Source organism: Lytechinus pictus, chromosome 7, assembly GCF_037042905.1.
Source record: "Lytechinus pictus isolate F3 Inbred chromosome 7, Lp3.0, whole genome shotgun sequence".
NCBI lineage: Eukaryota > Metazoa > Echinodermata > Echinoidea > Temnopleuroida > Toxopneustidae > Lytechinus > Lytechinus pictus.
In genome coordinates this window covers 3388511-3408129 of record NC_087251.1, presented here as the reverse complement: position 1 = coordinate 3408129, position 19619 = coordinate 3388511, and the positions used below count along the sequence as shown (strand labels likewise).

At 34.4% G+C, this 19619-nt stretch overlaps 1 protein-coding gene across 1 annotated transcript in view; it reads left to right on the top strand.

Moving 5' to 3' along the window:
* Positions 1-4071: 4071 nt before the first annotated feature.
* LOC129265137 (protein numb-like) overlaps positions 4072-19619 on the top strand; it is a 65921-nt gene continuing 50373 nt past the window's right edge. The window contains exon 1 of the mRNA XM_064101677.1: positions 4072-4559. Coding sequence (XP_063957747.1) covers positions 4546-4559 — 14 coding nt within the window. The 5' untranslated portion in view covers positions 4072-4545. The remainder of the gene's footprint in view (positions 4560-19619) is intronic.

The following is a 19619-nucleotide window of genomic DNA, read 5'->3' as shown; positions in this document are numbered from 1 at the left end:
ATGTTTTGGTTTTGATTGCAGAATAATTCTACCCAATATACCAATGCCAAACATTGAGAGCTGCGTTTATTCTTTAATATATACGTAGGCCTGTATGGCTATATCACAAAGTGTTCGTAAATATAAAACATTCCTCTTTTTCTAAGAGCTTATTATACTTTCAATAAAATGAAATAGAAATTATTGATTCAAAAGCAGTGATTTCTTCGAAAAGAGCAGCTGCTGAAAAATATCATCTGCAAAAGAACGCGGCGCCACGGCCACCCTTTCAGAATGCTGCATATTGCACGTAATTTTGCACAGCCATATCGCGATGCAAGTGTTTTTGTGTGTGTATGGCTTTGTTGTATGGTATACTCGTTGTGTGTGTGTATGTGTGTACGTGTGTACCGGTAATATATGATATTACCGATAATAAGATACCGTGAAGAAATATCAGCAGAAGATAACCCATGCCATGAACCCATGACTGAGCTACGTAATCACACCACAGGAGATAAGCCCTTAAATTTATCAATTTTTATAGAAGGGATTTTCGGAACTTCAACTTGAGGATAAAACCAGCAGATTTAATATTTAGGTATGTATTTTTCTTGCTAGCCGAATTTCAGATTTTTATTTGTCACTGAGACTAATTAACGTTAGTATTAAATTAGATCTAGCCTAATTAGCCGACAAGTATTTATGCGGTATACGGTACCGGAGGCGGAGGGCGCGGATTTAGAGAGGCAGGAGCCTGGGAGGTGGTACCGTATACCGGTACTTTTTTTTTTACGGCGGTAGACAGTTTTAACGTTAGTACCGGTACACGAATCTCAATATGAAAAATGAAAGTTCTCTTTTCTAAAGACTTTGACTCTGAATAGAATGTGCAAGCAAAAAATTGTGGTCTATGTGATATGCGATCCATAATTTCTGCAATCTTCTGTTCTAACTTCTAATTAGATCTAGAAATGTAGAATCTAGATAGATCTAATTCATGTTAAAATTGTTAGAATTATGCATGCCATGACCTTCGATCATTACTTGATAAAGTTTAGCATTGCTACCGTACTTGGTTTTATAATGTTATTCATCAATGACACTTGACAGTTTGCCATGGAGAAGTATGGTTGTTCCTATATGAAAAGGTCATATCTTGTGTGATTTCTTGTCTGAATCAATTTAATCTATCTTAGTTGCTTCAATTCATGATTCTTTTTCATTAAACCTCAACACAATTTTCAAAGATTTCTTGTTTTCTTTGACTTGGCCTTGGGTCTACATTTCATGTTCAAACTTCAAAGTCCATGTTCAGTTACAAATTACATGTACCGGTAGGCATATTTACATGTTGATGATAGTACCTTCTACTTAGATAGTTGTGTACATAGTGTTTCAAGTTTACATGACGCTTTGATACTGTACAAGTCTGTACATGTATCTACATTCATATTTTGCCAATGATTATGATGCACTAATATCTTTTTCAAATTGAAAAACAACAATTTTTCAATTATAAGTCTATGCATTTTGTAATGATGGCCTACGTATGTAAAATATGCAAAGTGGGTAATCCCCCAAAGCTGTGTGTGTTTTTTCTGAGTGTTTTTTAGGCAAAAACACTTTGCCGTAACTTTTCAGGAGCTATCATCTTATATTCTTAACAAAATCATGGAAGAGAACAGTATCAAATTGTTATGATGTGAAGGTATTTTGTGAAGGCTAATGATGTTTACTGTACAACTTTACAATACTAGAATTTACAGTCAAACCCTACTGTAGATACTAATAGGAATTTATGGAATGACATCCAACTAATTTCCAATGACATTTTAACAAATTGAACATTGTACTTCACTGATAAAATCATGCTGTTTTTACCTTGGTCATATTTGCTGCCCTCTGTGATCATGAAAGAGTTTGTTTTCATTTGGAAACCTTTGCTTTTGCTTTCATAGGACTTCATAAAGGAGTGAAAATGTGACAAGGATGTGGAGGGAAAATAAACCCCACTACCCACAGGAAATACATTTTGAAATATTAAATCGAGAAGTTAAAGCAATCCATGGAAAATCACCATTTTGATTATAATTCACATTATTGACCTTTTACCAGGCTTTTATAGGCTATATTAAACATTTCATCTGACATTTTGTTAAAGTATCTTATTTTAACAAAAGTACCCTCTTTTTAATTAATGTTTTTGGGGTAAAATAGTTTTGGAGGGATATTTATTAATTTATGAATATTAAATTTTGTCTAGCAAAATGTGATATTTTGTCATGATTTTTCCTTGGGACTTAACAAATTTTCACATATTTGTTTTGTCACTTTTATACCCTTTTGAAGTTTTGTGGATAGTACGTACTCCCTATATTTGAGGAGTGCTGGGAGCATACCATTATGATCTAGATCAATGGATTGAAGGAAATAGGTCCATGCACTGATAAACAGATTGTTGTAAAAATAGAAAAACAAATATTTGAGAACGTTTGAGGAAAATCCATCAAAGATTTATAAAGTTATTAGAATTTTCTTTTTATTTGAGACATCACATGAGAGCAGCTTCCCATGTATGGTGAAGGGTTTATTGTACCTTCATTTTGATCAACAATCTATTTCACAGGCACTCCTGAAAAAAGAAAATTTCTAGCCATCTCCCATTAAAAATTGAAATCGATACATTTTATATTACATGGCAATACATGTGAGACAGCTGCTTGTATATGATGTCACCATGGAGCTGTTCTCTGTAATAGCTCCATGATGTCACAAATTGAAAACTTGAAATTCTAATAACAATCTTTAAATTGATTTTCCTCAATCCTTCATAAATATATTTCTTATTATTTTTCCGGTATTTTTATAACAAACTTATATGTCAGAGGGAACTTCCCCTGTGAAAGAAATACCTGTACCTGGACATCATTTTTTTTTTTGTAAGTTGAAATATTAAGTAATTCTGTAATTCACAAGTCTATTTTCTTTGTTTGTAGTATATGTACTTTGTATCCTTTATTGTAAAGCGCATAGAGAAACTTTCAGTTTATTATGCGCTATATAAGAGAAGTATTATTATTATTATTATTTTTGTTTGTCTTTTAATGAATACTCTTATAAAATTCATTTTGATCAATGTGCATTTATAAACTCAAGATGAAATTTGAAAAAATAGGATAAAGTTTATTTTTGAAAAAATTAGTATAATGAATAAAATATTGAAGTAACTTTAATAGTCCTTTCAGATGAAAACAGATGTATACATTCTCATAGTAGGCAGGTCTAAAACATAATGCGATGATTTGATACCTTGTGGCAAGGAGGTCTTTGATATCTATCCTATCAACCCCTAAAGATATTGATTGGTTTATAATCCACCAAATTGCCCAATGCAGTGGGGCTTATTTTCTTGTACCTGCATATTGTATTTGTGTCCTATATCTCAATTTACCTTTTAAGAGCTGAGACTAGATTTATAGAGGGAACAATTCCTGTAAAAGAATGGTTTTAGGACTTCTAGCCTTTGATCTTTCCTAGAATGAACCTAATCCATTTGATGAATAGTGACAATCTGTTTGTAGAATTGAATATAACACACCCCCTCACCTGGCTTGTTGACTGCTCAGTGATTCAAAGAGGTAATAAATGTGTGTTTACACCAGGTTTATGCAGTGTTTCCCCCCAAAATGAAACATTTCCCTAAAACTCTTAAATATGGAGTTATGTGATTCCAGGAATGTGTTGAGGTAATCCCGTTAGAATAAACAATTTGAGACTGGATTGAACAGAAATTAGGTTTTAGTTTCATTCCAGTTTGGTATACATGTACATGTACATATAGAAATGATTGCATAGTTTTGAGATGCTTCATGGGGTAGGTTATGACCCCCATAGGGATGGTCCATTAGGAGTAGTAAATGCACATACCATTTTGTTTTAGGGGTGTTTCAGAGCCCTAAGCTTATGTGAAACTTAGCAACTGCTTAATTTGTGTTTATCCAAAGAGTGTATTGCTCGTGCACTCATTGAAGTGCAGTGTAATTATGAGTCACCTTCAAAATCAGAATGTTTCATGAAAGCAGAGCTTTTGTAGGATAAATGGCAGACAAGCATTGTTCTGTAGACCATACATCCCTCAATTTAGCTTAGTGTAGCTCACCATGCATACATACAAAACACAGACAGGCTTGGGTAATCCATTTGAAATGCTCCCCCACTGTTTGAATACTCTAATCTCAACCTAAGCACTCTGGTATGTGAGAAAGTTATTTGCATGGGTTTTGGGGGGTTACTGAAGCATCCTAAAACTTTGTATACACAAACTGCACTATTGGTCAGTCAGTATTGTATTAGCACAGGGAAGTACTACACATTGAGGATTCTCTCATTGGCTGTGTTTTGTTATACTACAACTACAAGTAGAATGAAGTATCTGTGCCACCTATGTCCTCGCCACCTTTACCTCTAAACATTGTGGAATATTCATTGGATATAAACAGTGGTCTTCTTCTCATGTATTATACTAGTTAACAACAGAGTAAAGTCATATCAGAAGAAATCAAGATGGGAAGACTCAAGTGAGTATAAAGTTAATATACTGTACATTGACCTATGTATTGTTACAGCCAGGTGTTTTCATTTGACCTTTTATTTATTGTAGATTTAAGTTTTAATTCGTTCTTTTAAAAACAATTTTGAGAACAGGAATCTTTCCTAATTGAGCAGCAGGCAAATCACATTTTACTCATTTTTATCATAAAAATGTAATTAAAATACTAGGTTTATTGCCTCCTTGGACATGTTGGAGTCCTGACTCTTCAGGCCATTTATATTATAATAATTAGGCTACACTGCTACATATATGTGTTAATAACATATTTTCCCTTACAATGTACATTGGGGATTCGTGAGGTGTCAAGTTTTTTTTGCTCACACTAGACTTTGTTGTTTGTATCGTGTTTAATGCATTTGTTGATTTTAGTTACAAGTTTGACTAAATTATTGAAGATTTTCCTTCATTTCAGAATTTTTTTGTTTTGAAAGTTTACACATACATTTTGTTTTTCTTGTTGGCTTTTGTGTAGACAACATCTACATATACATTGTAATTCAGTTCAAACATGAACTGAATCCAGGCAATTTAAGTAGCTACATTAGCTAATATGCCATGCACTCCTCAATTTAGCAAAAATCCTACATGTAAATGCTGGATATCCAAAAAGTGTGGAGCGAGGCGGAGGTACATGTATGAAAGTACAGAGTGAGGTGAAGGTATAATGTCTTCATAGAGCACATGATTATGCCATCAGTTAACTTGTGTGTGTATTGGTAATAGCATCAAGCCACACTCTATGCTAAGCCGACAATGTAGCACCTGTAGACACATTTAAATGCTGCTCTTGATAGCTACAGTGTAATTATTTGAAAAAAATATTTTTCCAGTTCTGAATTGATACAGCGTAAATTCTATTGATATGGGACCTAAGTAAATTTCGGCAATAAAGAAACAAACTAAATTTTCATAGGTCAAGTAGATTTGATGGCAAGTGGGCACTACTGTATATATCGAAAAGCTTGCACCTGAATATTATACTTGCTCAGATCAGAATTTTATTACTGTGTATTTTACTGGTAGGCCTCAGTAAACTGCAATGAAATAAATAGATGGGAGGACCATTGAATTGTAGCTCAACCCAAGAATAATGAGATAGAATAACAAATTTTGTCATTCTCCAAAAAATACCTGTCTTACTGGTGGTACTCCGGGCTGAAAATAATCTAAATAGAGTAAAATTAAGCAAACAAAACCCTGAAAGTTCCATCAAAATCTGATCACAAAAAATGAAATTAGTTGAATAATCTAGAATTTATGGCATCATGATGTCATGAAAATGCAATAGATGGGCGGATGTCATGTCCTTACTTTCTTAAAATCATAATTATTTCATATATGAGTATGGTACATGTATGTCTCCCAAGAGTCCCATGCAACAAAATAAGTTGCAGCAATAATTATCTTACACATTGAAATATTGAATCAATAGTCAATATTTTTTTTTCAATTCTTGGAGGACAAAATTTGAAGAAACGATTTCATAATGATAATAGAAAAAAGTGGGGATACATGTATGATATCAGCTTGCTCATTGCCAGGCATATACATGTACATTGTAGAACTGTTCCGCTATTAGAAACATGCAAAAGTTTGAATTGAAATAACTTTTTTGATGAAATTTTCAAATTATATTATTTTCATCCTGTAGTACCCCTTTAAAATTCATCACTATCTGAAAAGCATTCGAAGCTGATGCCTGATGGGGACTGGAAAATTCCTGGAGACCCTTTAAATATTGCTGATTTTTACATTTACATGTAAATGATGATTTCTATACAACCTTTCTTTTTAGTTTTCTGTATTCGATATAATTTTTCTTGATTTTTTCATATTTTTAGCCTCTTATTTTTCATGTTTTATAAGTTATTTAAGCCTATTCATTTACCATAATTTCTTTTATTTCATATATTTCAGGGATTTTATACACCTGTTCATTATTTCACTCTCTATTTTTTAACTGGATTATCTGCCCATTGGTGAAAAACAAACAGCTCTCAGCCCATGCAAGAAAGGACATTTCATGTTTTTTCTTTGGTTGAAATCAAAAGAAAAAGAATGAGATTAGAATAAATGTTGTTAATTTGCAATTTTGCTTAGTTTTCCTTTGGCAGATTTCTTTACAGAGCACATGTACATGTACATGTTACAGTGTACATGTACATGTTACAGTGTACATGTATTGCCAATCTGCATTATCTGAGTACAGGTTCATGCTGTAAATTATAATCCTAGGATACATGCCATTCTGATGAACTTTGCATGACAAATTTAGTTTATCAGCTTTATCTGCAGATAAGTGATGACCAAAGATAAGTGGATTAAATTGAAGCAGTGTAGTGGAAGTTTAATTAATGATGCTGGCTGCCTGTATTTCTTGAATTGAATACTGATTTGCTGCCCTAGAAAGAAATAGTTAAAACATGGAGCTACATGTATTACTCCATGGTTAAATTGTTGTACATAACATGTTGAAATAAGAAAGGAGCGGGGGGGGGGGGGGGGGTATTTGATAGGCCTATATATGTTCCTGTTCACTTTTTTTTCCCAAGTGAATCTCCTGTTGTTAAAGAGATGAAAGCATTATAGGGTAAGGGCTAATCCAAGTTAAAAGTAATGATAAAGTGTATCTGAATAAATGTAGGCTTCAATAGAAAAAAAAAGACTAATATGCAGAGAACAGGCTGGCTGAGAAATTCATCAAAATCATTAAATTTTATAGTTTGATATTTTGAAAAGAAAAATTATTCCATCATGTCATGTCCCTACTTTCCTTTTTATTGTATTTATTTAACATTTCATGCATGTGTGTGAAAGGCCCTATTTAGTTTCAGCAACTACATGTATTATCTTATACACCATTATTAAACACTAAAGCAATTTTTTTGCATTCTTGGATGACAAAATTTGAATAAATACAATATCTTGTAATAAAATACATGTAGTGTATGAAAGAATATGTTGGGAGATGATGATGACATCATCAACTTGCCCATTGCTTATTTATGAAGACATGCACAGAACTGTTTCACCTAAATATTGGTGAAGGTTTGATGAATATCTGGCAAAGAACAACAAATGCAACAAATTTACATGTATCAAACCTTCATTTTTGAGGAGCGCGATCGTCCCGGCGCTCCTACCGCGCTCCTAAATTAAAAAAAGGAGAACAGAATATCGCGCTCCTTAAAAAAAAAAAAAAAAACCTTCACATAAAGTTGCTAAAATTTCACATATTACATCTTCATGAAATAGGCATCTGTTTTCCATAATTCCTTGAAATTATTTTGATTTAGTTGGAAATTACTGAAAAAATTAAGAATATTCACCTCTTTCCCGACTCTGGTTTGATTTTAAACTTGGTAAATATTGTAGTCCCATATGTAGACCTTCATGTGTTGAAAAAAAAACACCATGGAAGTCTACATGGGACTACAATATTTACTGATTGTATCATCAATCAGAGTTAAGAAAGAGCTTCATTTCACTGATAGTTTTCAACTATAAAATCAAAGTAATTTCAAGGAATTATGGAAAATAGATGGCCATTTCATGGATTTAAAGATGTAAAAATAAAATGCGAAATTTTAGCAATTTTTTGTACAGTTTTTTTTTGTTTTTTTTAGCAGGAGCGCGATATTTTGTAAACGTATTGACCCAGGCCTAGTTTCTCCACAGATTAATTAATAGCTACATGTACACAGCTATTGCATTTACAATTTTTAGAAAAATCTATAATTTATCATACATGTATTGTATTGATTTGAGCTGCTCAAGTCAAGGAGAGCGATTTTGAGGAGCTCAATTGAGCTCCTCAAAAAAATAATGAGAGCGATTTATTGAGCTCCACAAAATTATAAACGTGAAGGACTGATGTATATTAATGAAACCCTTGAAACCAGTTGAATTCATATATATTCAAAGAAACAAATCACCAAAAGTTTGAGGAAGATTGCTGAAATACTATGAAAGTTATGAGCACTTGAATTAAACATAGAGATTATGAATGCGATAAATCTTCTTATTGGCTGGCAATGGGACCAAGCTCAGTTATTTTTTTATACATGTACATCTCACTTAATAGATTTTCTCTAGATCTAGTCTATCATAAGACAAAGTGCTCATTTTTATGAGAGGACATGTACATGAAATGCAGGTTTTACAACAAATATTATTCATTGACGAATTGCTTGACCTATCTCATTAAAATTAGCAAAAAAAGAGATGTTTTGGGGTAGATGTACATGTATGTGTCCAGAGGGGAAAGTTGTACGAGTTTGACATCACAAATCTTGTTTGCATTGTCAATGAGAGGATCTCCATTTGTAATAGTGATCTCAACATTCAAATGCTCATATTATAGAATGGATGAGAAAATCCCTGCAATCTGATTGGTTGAGAGCTATGCAAGAATTTTTACTGGGCTGCATGAACGATATCCCGATAATCAAAACGATATTCACTGTAAACAAGCTATCGCCCGAAGAGGTCATTGTGATGTCATCGCGCATGTACTGTTACGCTTGTTTACGTCAAAATTTTGAAGTTTCGATCAAGGCTAGGCAGAATGAATCAAATAAAGGATGCAAAATGATCTGTAAGTACAAATACGGTACCGTAATTGTCATAAGATTAAAACTGCCCGCATACTCATTAGTTGAGAAGTCCAGACATACGATCTAACGTTAGATCTACTGCACTGGACTGGCTGTGCACAGCCAAATCTCCACTGCAGGCCCAGGCAGCCGTAGGCGCTGGCCCCCGGCGCAGCCCGGGCATACAGATACACACACAGCTATTGGAGGTCTGAGGCTGCCTCATATCTACATGTAGTCAATGTAAAGCTGTATCTGGCATTTTGGGTATAATAATGCCTTTGCGCCAACATATTATCAAGTTAGGCATTACATATTTATGTTGTCCAGGGTTATCAAAGGGTCTGCATTACATTTTGGAATTTTCATGCATACGGTAAATAAATCATGCGTCCGGTAAAAAAAATCATGCGTCCGGTAAATTGAATTTACCGGACGCATGAAATTATCATGCATCCGGTAAATCATTAATTTTTGTGGTTTATTCAATAAATTTTTTCCATTCTATAAAACAGATGATGCATGGGTTTCTTTCGTGGGTCAGTGGAACTGTGTGCACAAGGTAACTTTGGCATTATGGTCTAAACCAGGGATTCTCAAATGGTGGCGCGCGCGCCACTTGTGGCGCACCGAGCATTGCGGAGTGGCGCTCGGGAGCAGGTATAAAAAAAGAGAGTAAAAATAAAGAAAAATTAGTGAGAAAAAATATATCTGCCAGTAACCTGGAAATAAGGATTTGGTGATCATTTTAATACAAAGAGAAAACAAAAACTCTTTACTTGACACTTAATTGCTAATTGATTTCCTCAAATTTTGTCCAATTTAGCACTCGATAACCCCTATTATATGGAGGGTCGATGGTGTTCTCCTTTTTATTTATTCTATGCTGTACAAAGTTAATGTGCCACACAAGTGATTTGAAAACCCCGTTTGTAGGATTTCTCTTTCAACGGCGAGAAATTTTCCATTTCCAGAGTATACGTTTTGGTTAAGAGTTAAACATCAAATAATATGATATTCAAAGTACATCCTGATCATAAAAGATTATGAATTTGGGACATAACAAGCAGAAACTTTGTTTCCGGAGCCGATTAAAATCTGAAGTTGTAAAAGTGAAATACATGTATGGTCAGATGTATTGCCTGCCGTGATTGCCTGCATGCACTCTTGCTTAACACGAGTTGTAGAGAGAGAGAGAGAGAGGGGCAGTTTGGGGCGTCAGTGCAGTGCAACGCCTAATTTTCAGCCCTTGCAAAATCGGGGAACGTAACTTCAGCCACTGGCGTACAGATGGGGGTGGGGATTGGGGGCCCCCAAGTGTTTCACGGCCAAGAAAAAAAGGAGAAAAGGAAAGAAAAGGAAAGAGTGGAACATTGTATTATTTTCTTAATATTATGTCAAAATATAGATTTTTGTATTGAAAAGTTCAATATTTTTGCTTCAGCTGCCATATCTTGCCCCCTCATTTTTTTTTACTCATTATACGCCACTTGCTTCAGCCAATAGATCTGGTGCAAAACAGTTTGAACTAGTGGTATCATTGGTATGTTGTGAAAAAGTCACTGGTAATTAGGTGGTCTGTCTATGACAGATCACCTATTGATTTCGCCAGAATTTTCTTTCTTTATTTATTTATTTATTTATTTTTATTTCTTCCGTACACTTTTTTGTACACACGTTCACTCGAAATCGACAGGGTCAATTTCCTTCAAATTTCTGTCAGTCATCAAGCCCTATGATTTCAAGAAAAATCAACTTTTTCAAGGTCATCAGGTCATGATGACGTCATCCAGGCGCCATTTTGTAAAATCACATTGTCGATCATATCTCCATTATTAATTATCAAAAATAAATCAAATTAACATCACATCAACTTCAGGTCAAGGGGCAACAGGTCATGTCATCAAAGGTCACCTGGAGGTCACGACGCGCGCGTACGCGCTCGTCAAATTTTTAAAATGCTCAAAATCACTTTTTGACCAAAGTAAAGTACGTTTCAGGTCATTTTAAGCATTTCAAAAATTTGCGCACGCACAGGTATGCGCGCGCGTTTCCGCGCGTAACGCCTTCAACGCAACGCAGGAACGCCGTTTTTTTTATATCGTTGCATTGATAATATAATTCTGAGCAATTTGATACCTTGATCAACCTTCTACGACCATTAATAACGAAATTAACACCCGTTAAAGTTTGCAGCACGTGTGCGCGCGAGCTCTTACTATAGGCCATATATGGGCAAAAACATGCCTATTAAAAATTCACTGTAGCTCTTTAAATAGTCCGTTGACCCCCAATTTTTTTTCATATATCGATAGAGTATGAGTTGTAGATTTGATTTCATGTCATCATTGTCCCTCAATTTGATCATGACGTCATCAAAAGTGCGCCTAAACTGAAAATTTTATTTTTTCAAAAATGACGTCATCAAATTTATGCAAATTTGATCATAACTCCGTGAATATTGATCATTTGTCGCCCAGATTTCGATAAGTTGTAGTTAAGAATGTACTCTTTCTCGTCAGTAACCATGAATTTTCATTTTGAAAAACGCATCATGGTGTAAAATTGCGATGAAAAGAGGCATGTCATTTTTCCTCATTTTACGTGTAATCTCTATGGGACATGACTTTTTCTCAAAACTAGATTCTACATTCCTCTAATTCGTGAGCTATATATCCATTTTCTTTTATCAATTATCTCTGAGCTTTGAATATGTTGTAGCTGAGATTCTCAGCTTTCGGAAATGTGCACTCCATTTTTCGATCAGATGCCAGGATCATGCCCGTTTTTCGCTTGCAAAATTGGATTTGCAATTCTCAAATTTGCTTACGTGTAATCTCTATGGGAACGTGTAATCTCTATGGGGAATATCGTGGCTCAATGGATAACGCACTTGACTTGAGTTCTCGGGGCGCAGGTTCGAGTCCTGGGGTGAACAACATGATTTTTTTTTTCTTTTTTTTTTTCTTTTTACCACCTCGTACATGATCCTTTTTGGTATTTAAAAGGTATGAAAGTTAAAATTTAGCAAGATTAAACAGATTATAATTACTATTTTCATATCACATGTATTTTCATATATCAAAGAGACCCTTTTCACAGTTCTTTATCATCTCCCGACTTTCACAAATATTCCATCCATAATGAACATTCCGTTGTCATCATGAAGATCACATTGATCTGCTTGAACATGGTAATAGTGATCATGATGGCGAGAATAAGGACAGACCACCTAATTCGTCCGCATGACGAATTAAAATCTAGTTTTTCTTTTAATATTAATATTGTGTAGTTTGTTGGCATTTGTATTTCTTCTGTTGATATTAATTAGAGCCCCTCTGGGCAATTTAAAAGGCCTAATATTCCAAAACTTCTGGGGGCTCTGCCCCCTCGACCCCCACCAGGGGCCTCTGGACCCCCTCCGCTGATACATTGCTGGTTTGCGTAATGGATAGTGGAGCATTACAGATTCTCAACAAGAAATGTGGCGCTTCAAAAAAAGTAATTGAGAATGGCTGGTCTAAACCATGCCAAAGTTACCTTGTGCACACACTTCCTACTGACCCACTCTAACCCATTCATCATTTGTATACAGGTACATGAATGTAACTCTCATAGTGCATGTCTAATTATTTCAAAACTCTCATTACCGGTAATCTACATGTAATTCTTTTATATTTCTGCTTTCACACAAGTTAACTTTTCCACAGGTTAAATTCTTCTTTATTAAAGTATTTGATTTTTTTTATGTCACAGACTTGCATGTTGTGTGAGATATTTTTAAATTTGATTTTCTAAACAAAAACAAAAAATGAAAGTGATTTTGTTTTTGCAGTTGATATATCATCAGACACATCTATTGAACCCCCAATATATATATTGTATTTTTATTCTACATGTTTCATTGAAAGAAATATCATTCATGGAATTTATATTACATGTGTATTATCTATGGGGAAGCTGCTGATATGACATCACAAATGAAAAATTCTTAATTTCATAACTCTTGTATTCTTTGATGAATTTTTTTCAACCTTCACCAATATTTTTTTTCTGTTGTTAACTGCAAGCTTAAAAAAAATGGTCACAATGAACTTCCCCTGTAAAAGTCAAGTACACCCCAGAGAAATTTGGATTCGAATCAATAGAGAAAAAATCAAACTAGCATAATGCTGAAAATTTCATGAAAATCGGATGTAAAATAAGAAAGTTATGACATTTTATTTAAAGTTTTGCTTATTTTTCACAAAACAGTTATATGCACATCTCATTGACATGCAAATGGAAGTCGATGTCCCTCACTCACTATTTTTTTATTATTTTTTTAATTATACAATATTTCATTTTTTACAGATTTGACAATAAGGGCCAACTTGACTGAATATGTAGTATTAAAATAATGCTAATTCAACATATTCAGGGAGGAATTAATCTCTGTTTCACTTGACAATGAGGAGAAAAATAGAATCAATACTTCATATTTCATATAACAAAATTAAAAAAAATAGTGAGTGGATGACATCATCAGTCTCCTCATTTGCATACCAACCAGGATGTGCATATAAACTGTTTTGTGAAATTAAAACAAAACTTTAAAATGTCATAACTTTGTTATTTTACATCAGATTTTTGATGAAATTTTCAGTGTTATGCTTGTTGGATTTTTCTCTTTTTTTTTTAAATCAACTTTTTGTTGGGGTTGACTTGTCCTTTAAACATGTTTTTTTTTTCAATACAAATGTGGATGCTGGCTCCCTATTTCTTTTTCAATGAGAAATTTGGAAATAATGAATGATGATAATACAGTAAGGTCTATTCAGTAGTTGGACCTTTGAATCTATTCAATCCTACGCAAGCCACTGCTGATAAACCATTGTTCAAATGTACATGTACATCTAGCTAATGTAAAGCTACATAATGTGCACTATTTTGCTTTAATATTTTTTTCTACAAATCTAAATGCACATAGCAATAAACTTGAATTAAATTTCATGCCTCGATGCACTACATACTGTAATATTGTAACATTTGCATGAACATTATGACCTGTACATGCCCCACCCCTCAATACATGTTTGTGAAAAACCTATTGAGCCATCATGCATTTGTTCATACATTTTGAGTGAACTTTTAGTGACTAAGTTTGTATACAGAATCTTCACAATATTTGTGTATATACCTCTAGTTCCTGAGACTCTTTGTGTTTAGCTATTTTCACAGGACTAGCTATTCTTGTCTGGTGTGAGGTACATGTAATAGGCCTACATGCTATGTTTGAAATCAGCTGATAAACTTTGCAGTTGAAGAGCAAACTTGTACTTTGATCCTGCATTGTATACTGCTTAACAATCAGCTTAATATAAATTATATCGTTCATGTAGTTGATTCACAGAGTGCAATAGCAAGTGAATTAAATTACACATAGAAGTTGCTGATTAATCGGACTGTCTATTAACTGTGTATTTGGATTTCCCGTATGCAGCGTGTTCCAGTAGAATTACCAGTCATGAATATTGGGTAAGCATGATTTACTCTGTTAAGGTTGACAAAATAGGCTTTAGTCATTACTTTTGACTATTGTGGAAATCTTTTCAATTTTTTGGTTGGTTATTTTTTTTAGGGTTGAATCTTTTACACGTAAGCCCTAGTATAGTCTTTTGCAGGGAGTTAAAAAATATATCTTCTAAAATAATATATATATGATGTTAACATGCATAGTGTGTTTCAATTAATATCCATGCTTATGGGGGATGAAAGCTGTACCCCCCCTAAAAAATGTCAAAAATATTGTAATTACAATGTAGCCCCTATTCAAATTACTTTCTGGTTCTAAATGTGAAAGGTAATTTGAAATGAACAGAAATAGGAAAAAATAAATAAATATTTTATTCCACTGTGCATGAAAATTACAGTGGATGGTTGCCCCCCCCCCCCCCCTCTGTAGCAAGCAATGCCCCTGCTTGCAGTGTACACAAGGAAGCCTACTATGCCCCATGATTTTACTTGTATGGGGGGGGGGGGGTGGGGAGGCTGCAGCCAATTCCGGCTCCAATATTTTTTGTGCTAGTATAAGGAATTAAAATGAAGCATAATACTACAAGCAGCTTCAAGTAAAGTACATGTACATGTAAGTGGGTAATAAAATACCCATGTTCTATGTATGTAATAAGAAAAATGGAAAATATGTAGAGCACAATCATGAAGTTGTATCACATTTGAATGTGCTTTATACATGCAATAGCCGATGGAAATGCTTGCATGAGAAAGAAAATGATGTGTGCTGGGCAAATTAGGATGAGCACTATCTATAGCCTATGCTATTGGCAGGCCGGCACATTATCTTGTGAACAGCAGTTCTGTATATGTGTACGTACATTAGGAACAGCTCACACAGAAGGGAAAGTGTCTTGGTCTATAGTATGAGTCTGGAACAAGAAATTAAACAGAACATCCCACAAAAAATAACTATCAATGATTTATCATGACTAAATCACAAAACAATTCCTCATTCACGCATGAGAGAATAAAAACAATTTGACGAAAAGAGACCTAAAAGAAAATTGCATGTCTGAAGTGCAATATTTAGGCTTACTCTTTAATTTGATACCTCAATCACAGGAAATGGGTTCTGTAAGGAGCTTCAAACACAGTTCCATAACAGTTGCTCTTAGTAATAACTCAGCCTCCAAAACTATATAAACCCCAATCCTAATCTTTACATTATTCTGAACCCCATAAACTGTTTTACAATCCTACATGTAACTCTAACCCTCTGCTCTAGGAAATATTAAGACAGGAGCAAATACCGGTATAGCAGGATAGCATACCGGTATAGCATGTATGCCGTGTCCCTCAAACACATGTTGATGATGGATACCGTGTTTACACGTGCACTGGCTTTTGGTTCAGAACCAAACGCCAATGTAGAATTGGCTTTTGGTTTATCTTGCACCGCGTTTACACGCTGTCACAGCATGCGGTGCAGAATCGGCTTGCGAGGCAAAAACCTGAAATGATTCACGCACCAACAGTATACGTCATATTAAAGGACAAGTCCACCCCAACAAAAACTTGATTCGAATAAAAAGAGAAAAATTCAACAAGCATAACACTGAAAATTTCATCAAAATCGGATGTAAAATAAGAAAGTTATGACATTTTAAAGTTTTGTTTCATTTCACAAAAGAGTTATTTGCACATCCCGGTCGGTATGCAAATGAGGGAACTGATGACATCACTCACTCACTATTTCTTTTGTATTTTATTATATGAATTATGAAATATTTTGATTTTCTCGTCATTGTCATGTGAAATGAAGTTTCATTCCTCCCTGAATACGTGGAATTCCATTATTTTAACATTTTGTGGTTCAGGCAAGGAGGTCAAATTCGTAAAAATTGAAATATTGTGTAATTCAAACAATAAAAAACAAAAGAAATAGTGAGTGAGTGACATCATCGACTCTCTAATTTCGATGTAACTGGCTCGTTCATATTACTATTTTGTTAAAAATAAGCGAAACTTTGAAATGTCATAACCTTCTTATTTTACATCCGATTTTGATGAAATTTTCAGCATTGTGCTTGTCTGATTTTTCTCTATTGATTCAAATCAACATTTTGTTGGGGTGGACTTGACCTTTAAAGACAACGCTGGATCCTTGTGCTTACAAGTACGTCATAATGGTAAAGTAAATGAAATGGCGCCAATTGTCGATTCTGCATCGGTTCGTGGTTCTGAACCTACTACTTTGGTGGTGCAAAATTGCAGATTCTGCACCGAGAGCCGATGCAAGTTTATCGCGTTTACACGCAACAAAAAAGCCGATGCAGCATGTAAACACGGTACATTGTAGGAGTTGTTAATTAATTTTATACCTTGAGGCTCCTCCATGTACATGTACATGTAGTTCATGTCATGTACATTGAGAAAACAGCATTCATATAAGTTATCTCCAATCTAATTTTATGATGGCTCTATTTGCTACCATGGACCTACTACTATTGCAAAGTGATCATATTAATAGATTATTTTCAACGAATGTGAAGCTGAGGTATAATGTAGATTGTATTAACATGACTGATTTGCTGCCAGGGAATGTTTGCTGGTACCATTAACAAGTGCATATGAGCTGTTTCTACTCAGTCATAAATTATGAATGCTTCACATGAATATTTCATGACCTAACTTACTATCATTGTTTACATGTACATGCTGTAGTTCATCATTTCCCTTGCTTACACCATAGAACTATCTGTCAGAGTAGTAGATCCATGCTTACGCACACACATATAAACCTACAGCATATTGAATAAATGTGTAATTGTAAACAGGGTGGTGCTGGAGCAATTTGATTGGAGGTGGCAAGACCAAAACATATCATTAAAGTCGATATTTTATTCTCGATTGAATGGGTAAATATATTACCCAGACCTCTGTTTTTGACGGACTTTTTCCTTCATTTCTCTTGTTCTTTTTTGTACTACTTGAAAGTCATAGCCCCTATCCCCCCATAGCACCACCATCTGATAATATACATGTACTTTCAATCTACTTGTACGTAAATGCCTAAATTGTTATGGATGAGAACTCATGTAATTGTTACAATGTTAATTGTTATTTCATGTTCTCTAGAAAATATGAAATTTAAAATATTACAAATTTATTTGATATGTCACTTTTTGAATGAATGCCATAATTATTCATATTGACAGCAAAATAGGTAACAAGGCATGAATTGCTTATGGACTGATCAAGGCTTGGTAATGATATGTGTCATTTGTAAAGACAAACATTCATGGGAAACCTTTCCAATATAAATCAGTTCCAATTTATTTCTTGCTGTGAAGGAATTGCAAGGACACCTTTTCCAGATATGTTTGTATTCCAAACACTTGCAATATGGAAGGCCAATTTGTGTTGGGTGTACTGCTGGCCAATCAATATTTCATTGTTTCATTGTGAACTCTCTCAATGCCTTGTATACAAAACAGAGAAGGCCTTTACAATGAGTCTCTCAGCCTCACTCTCTTTTCATTGACTACTCTGTAAATGTATGTATGGATACACCATCCATCCGTCGGTTCACTTATGGTATTTACATTATGGCACAGCACGCACAGAAGCAAGTTTTTGTCTCCTTGCACAAATGTGCGTGGCTGGTATGATGTGCAGGTTATTACAGTGAGGCGAAGGAACCAAGCGGATGTAGTCCAACCCATACAGATGCTACATCTGCTTTTCACTTTCAGTGGTATTGGTGTACATGGTATGTTGGCTTTCAGAGGAGGAGAGGATTATTTTTGGATGCTTGAATGCTTGGATTAAAGAAAACCAATTTTCAATCTTAGGTGTTGAAATAGGATTATCATTTACTCATCACTTGATTTGTTTGATCAATGAACCGTGTTTAATAGGAGGGTGAGTACTCCTCATTACTATCATTCATTCAGTCCTGACAGATTCAAAGATAAATATATATACAGTGTAAATGTATCAGACAACCTTTGCTATGTACCATGAATTTATTTCTAATATGCATATGATCATTTGTCCATGATGAAGGAGACAGATCAAACTAATGTTGATAAGAGCAAACTAGGATGGTGTGCGTTACCGTAGGCGTATCATAAATGAGTATTTCATGCTGATGTAGGCCTACATGTTTTTGTGACATTGGCATTTATACTGTTGTTTATTTTGCATCCATTTTAGTGCTCAAGAATTATGCCATAGGCTTAACTGTAGATTTTCATAACATAATTTCTCAACAATGTTTTTACTATGTCTTAGGTCTACCTCCATCATGCAGTATATAGAGAAATAATTATCGAATTACAAATTGATTGGAATGTTGATGTTTCTTAATGAAGACTTTTCATTTTCAATCTGTTGCTGAGTATGATTTTTGTCTCACCTGCATAGCAGAGCAAGACTAAAGGCTCCGTTTTTTTACGGCAGCAGCGGCGGCGGCGTCAACATCAAATCTTAACCTAAGGTTAAGTTTTTGAAATGACATAACTTAGAATTTAAGTATGGATGGACCTACATGTACATGTAGTTCATGAAACTTAGATATAAGGGTAATCAAGTATTACTGAACACCCTGCCTTGGTTTCAGGTTACATGACCAAGGTCAAAGGTCATTTACATTTTAGACCATGTTTGGGGAATCAGTATTGAAATCTTAACCTAAGGTTCAGTTTTTGAAATATCATCATACACTGTAACTTAGAAAGTATATGAACCTAATTCATGAAAATTTACACATAAAGTATCACTGAAGATCCTGCCTGAGTTTCAGGTCATATGACCAAGGTCAAAGGTCAGTAACTAATTTAGGGTCAATGAACTTTGGGCATGATAGGGGTATTTGTTCAACTTCCATTGTAACTTTAAATCTTTATGGAGCTACATGTAGTTCATAAAAC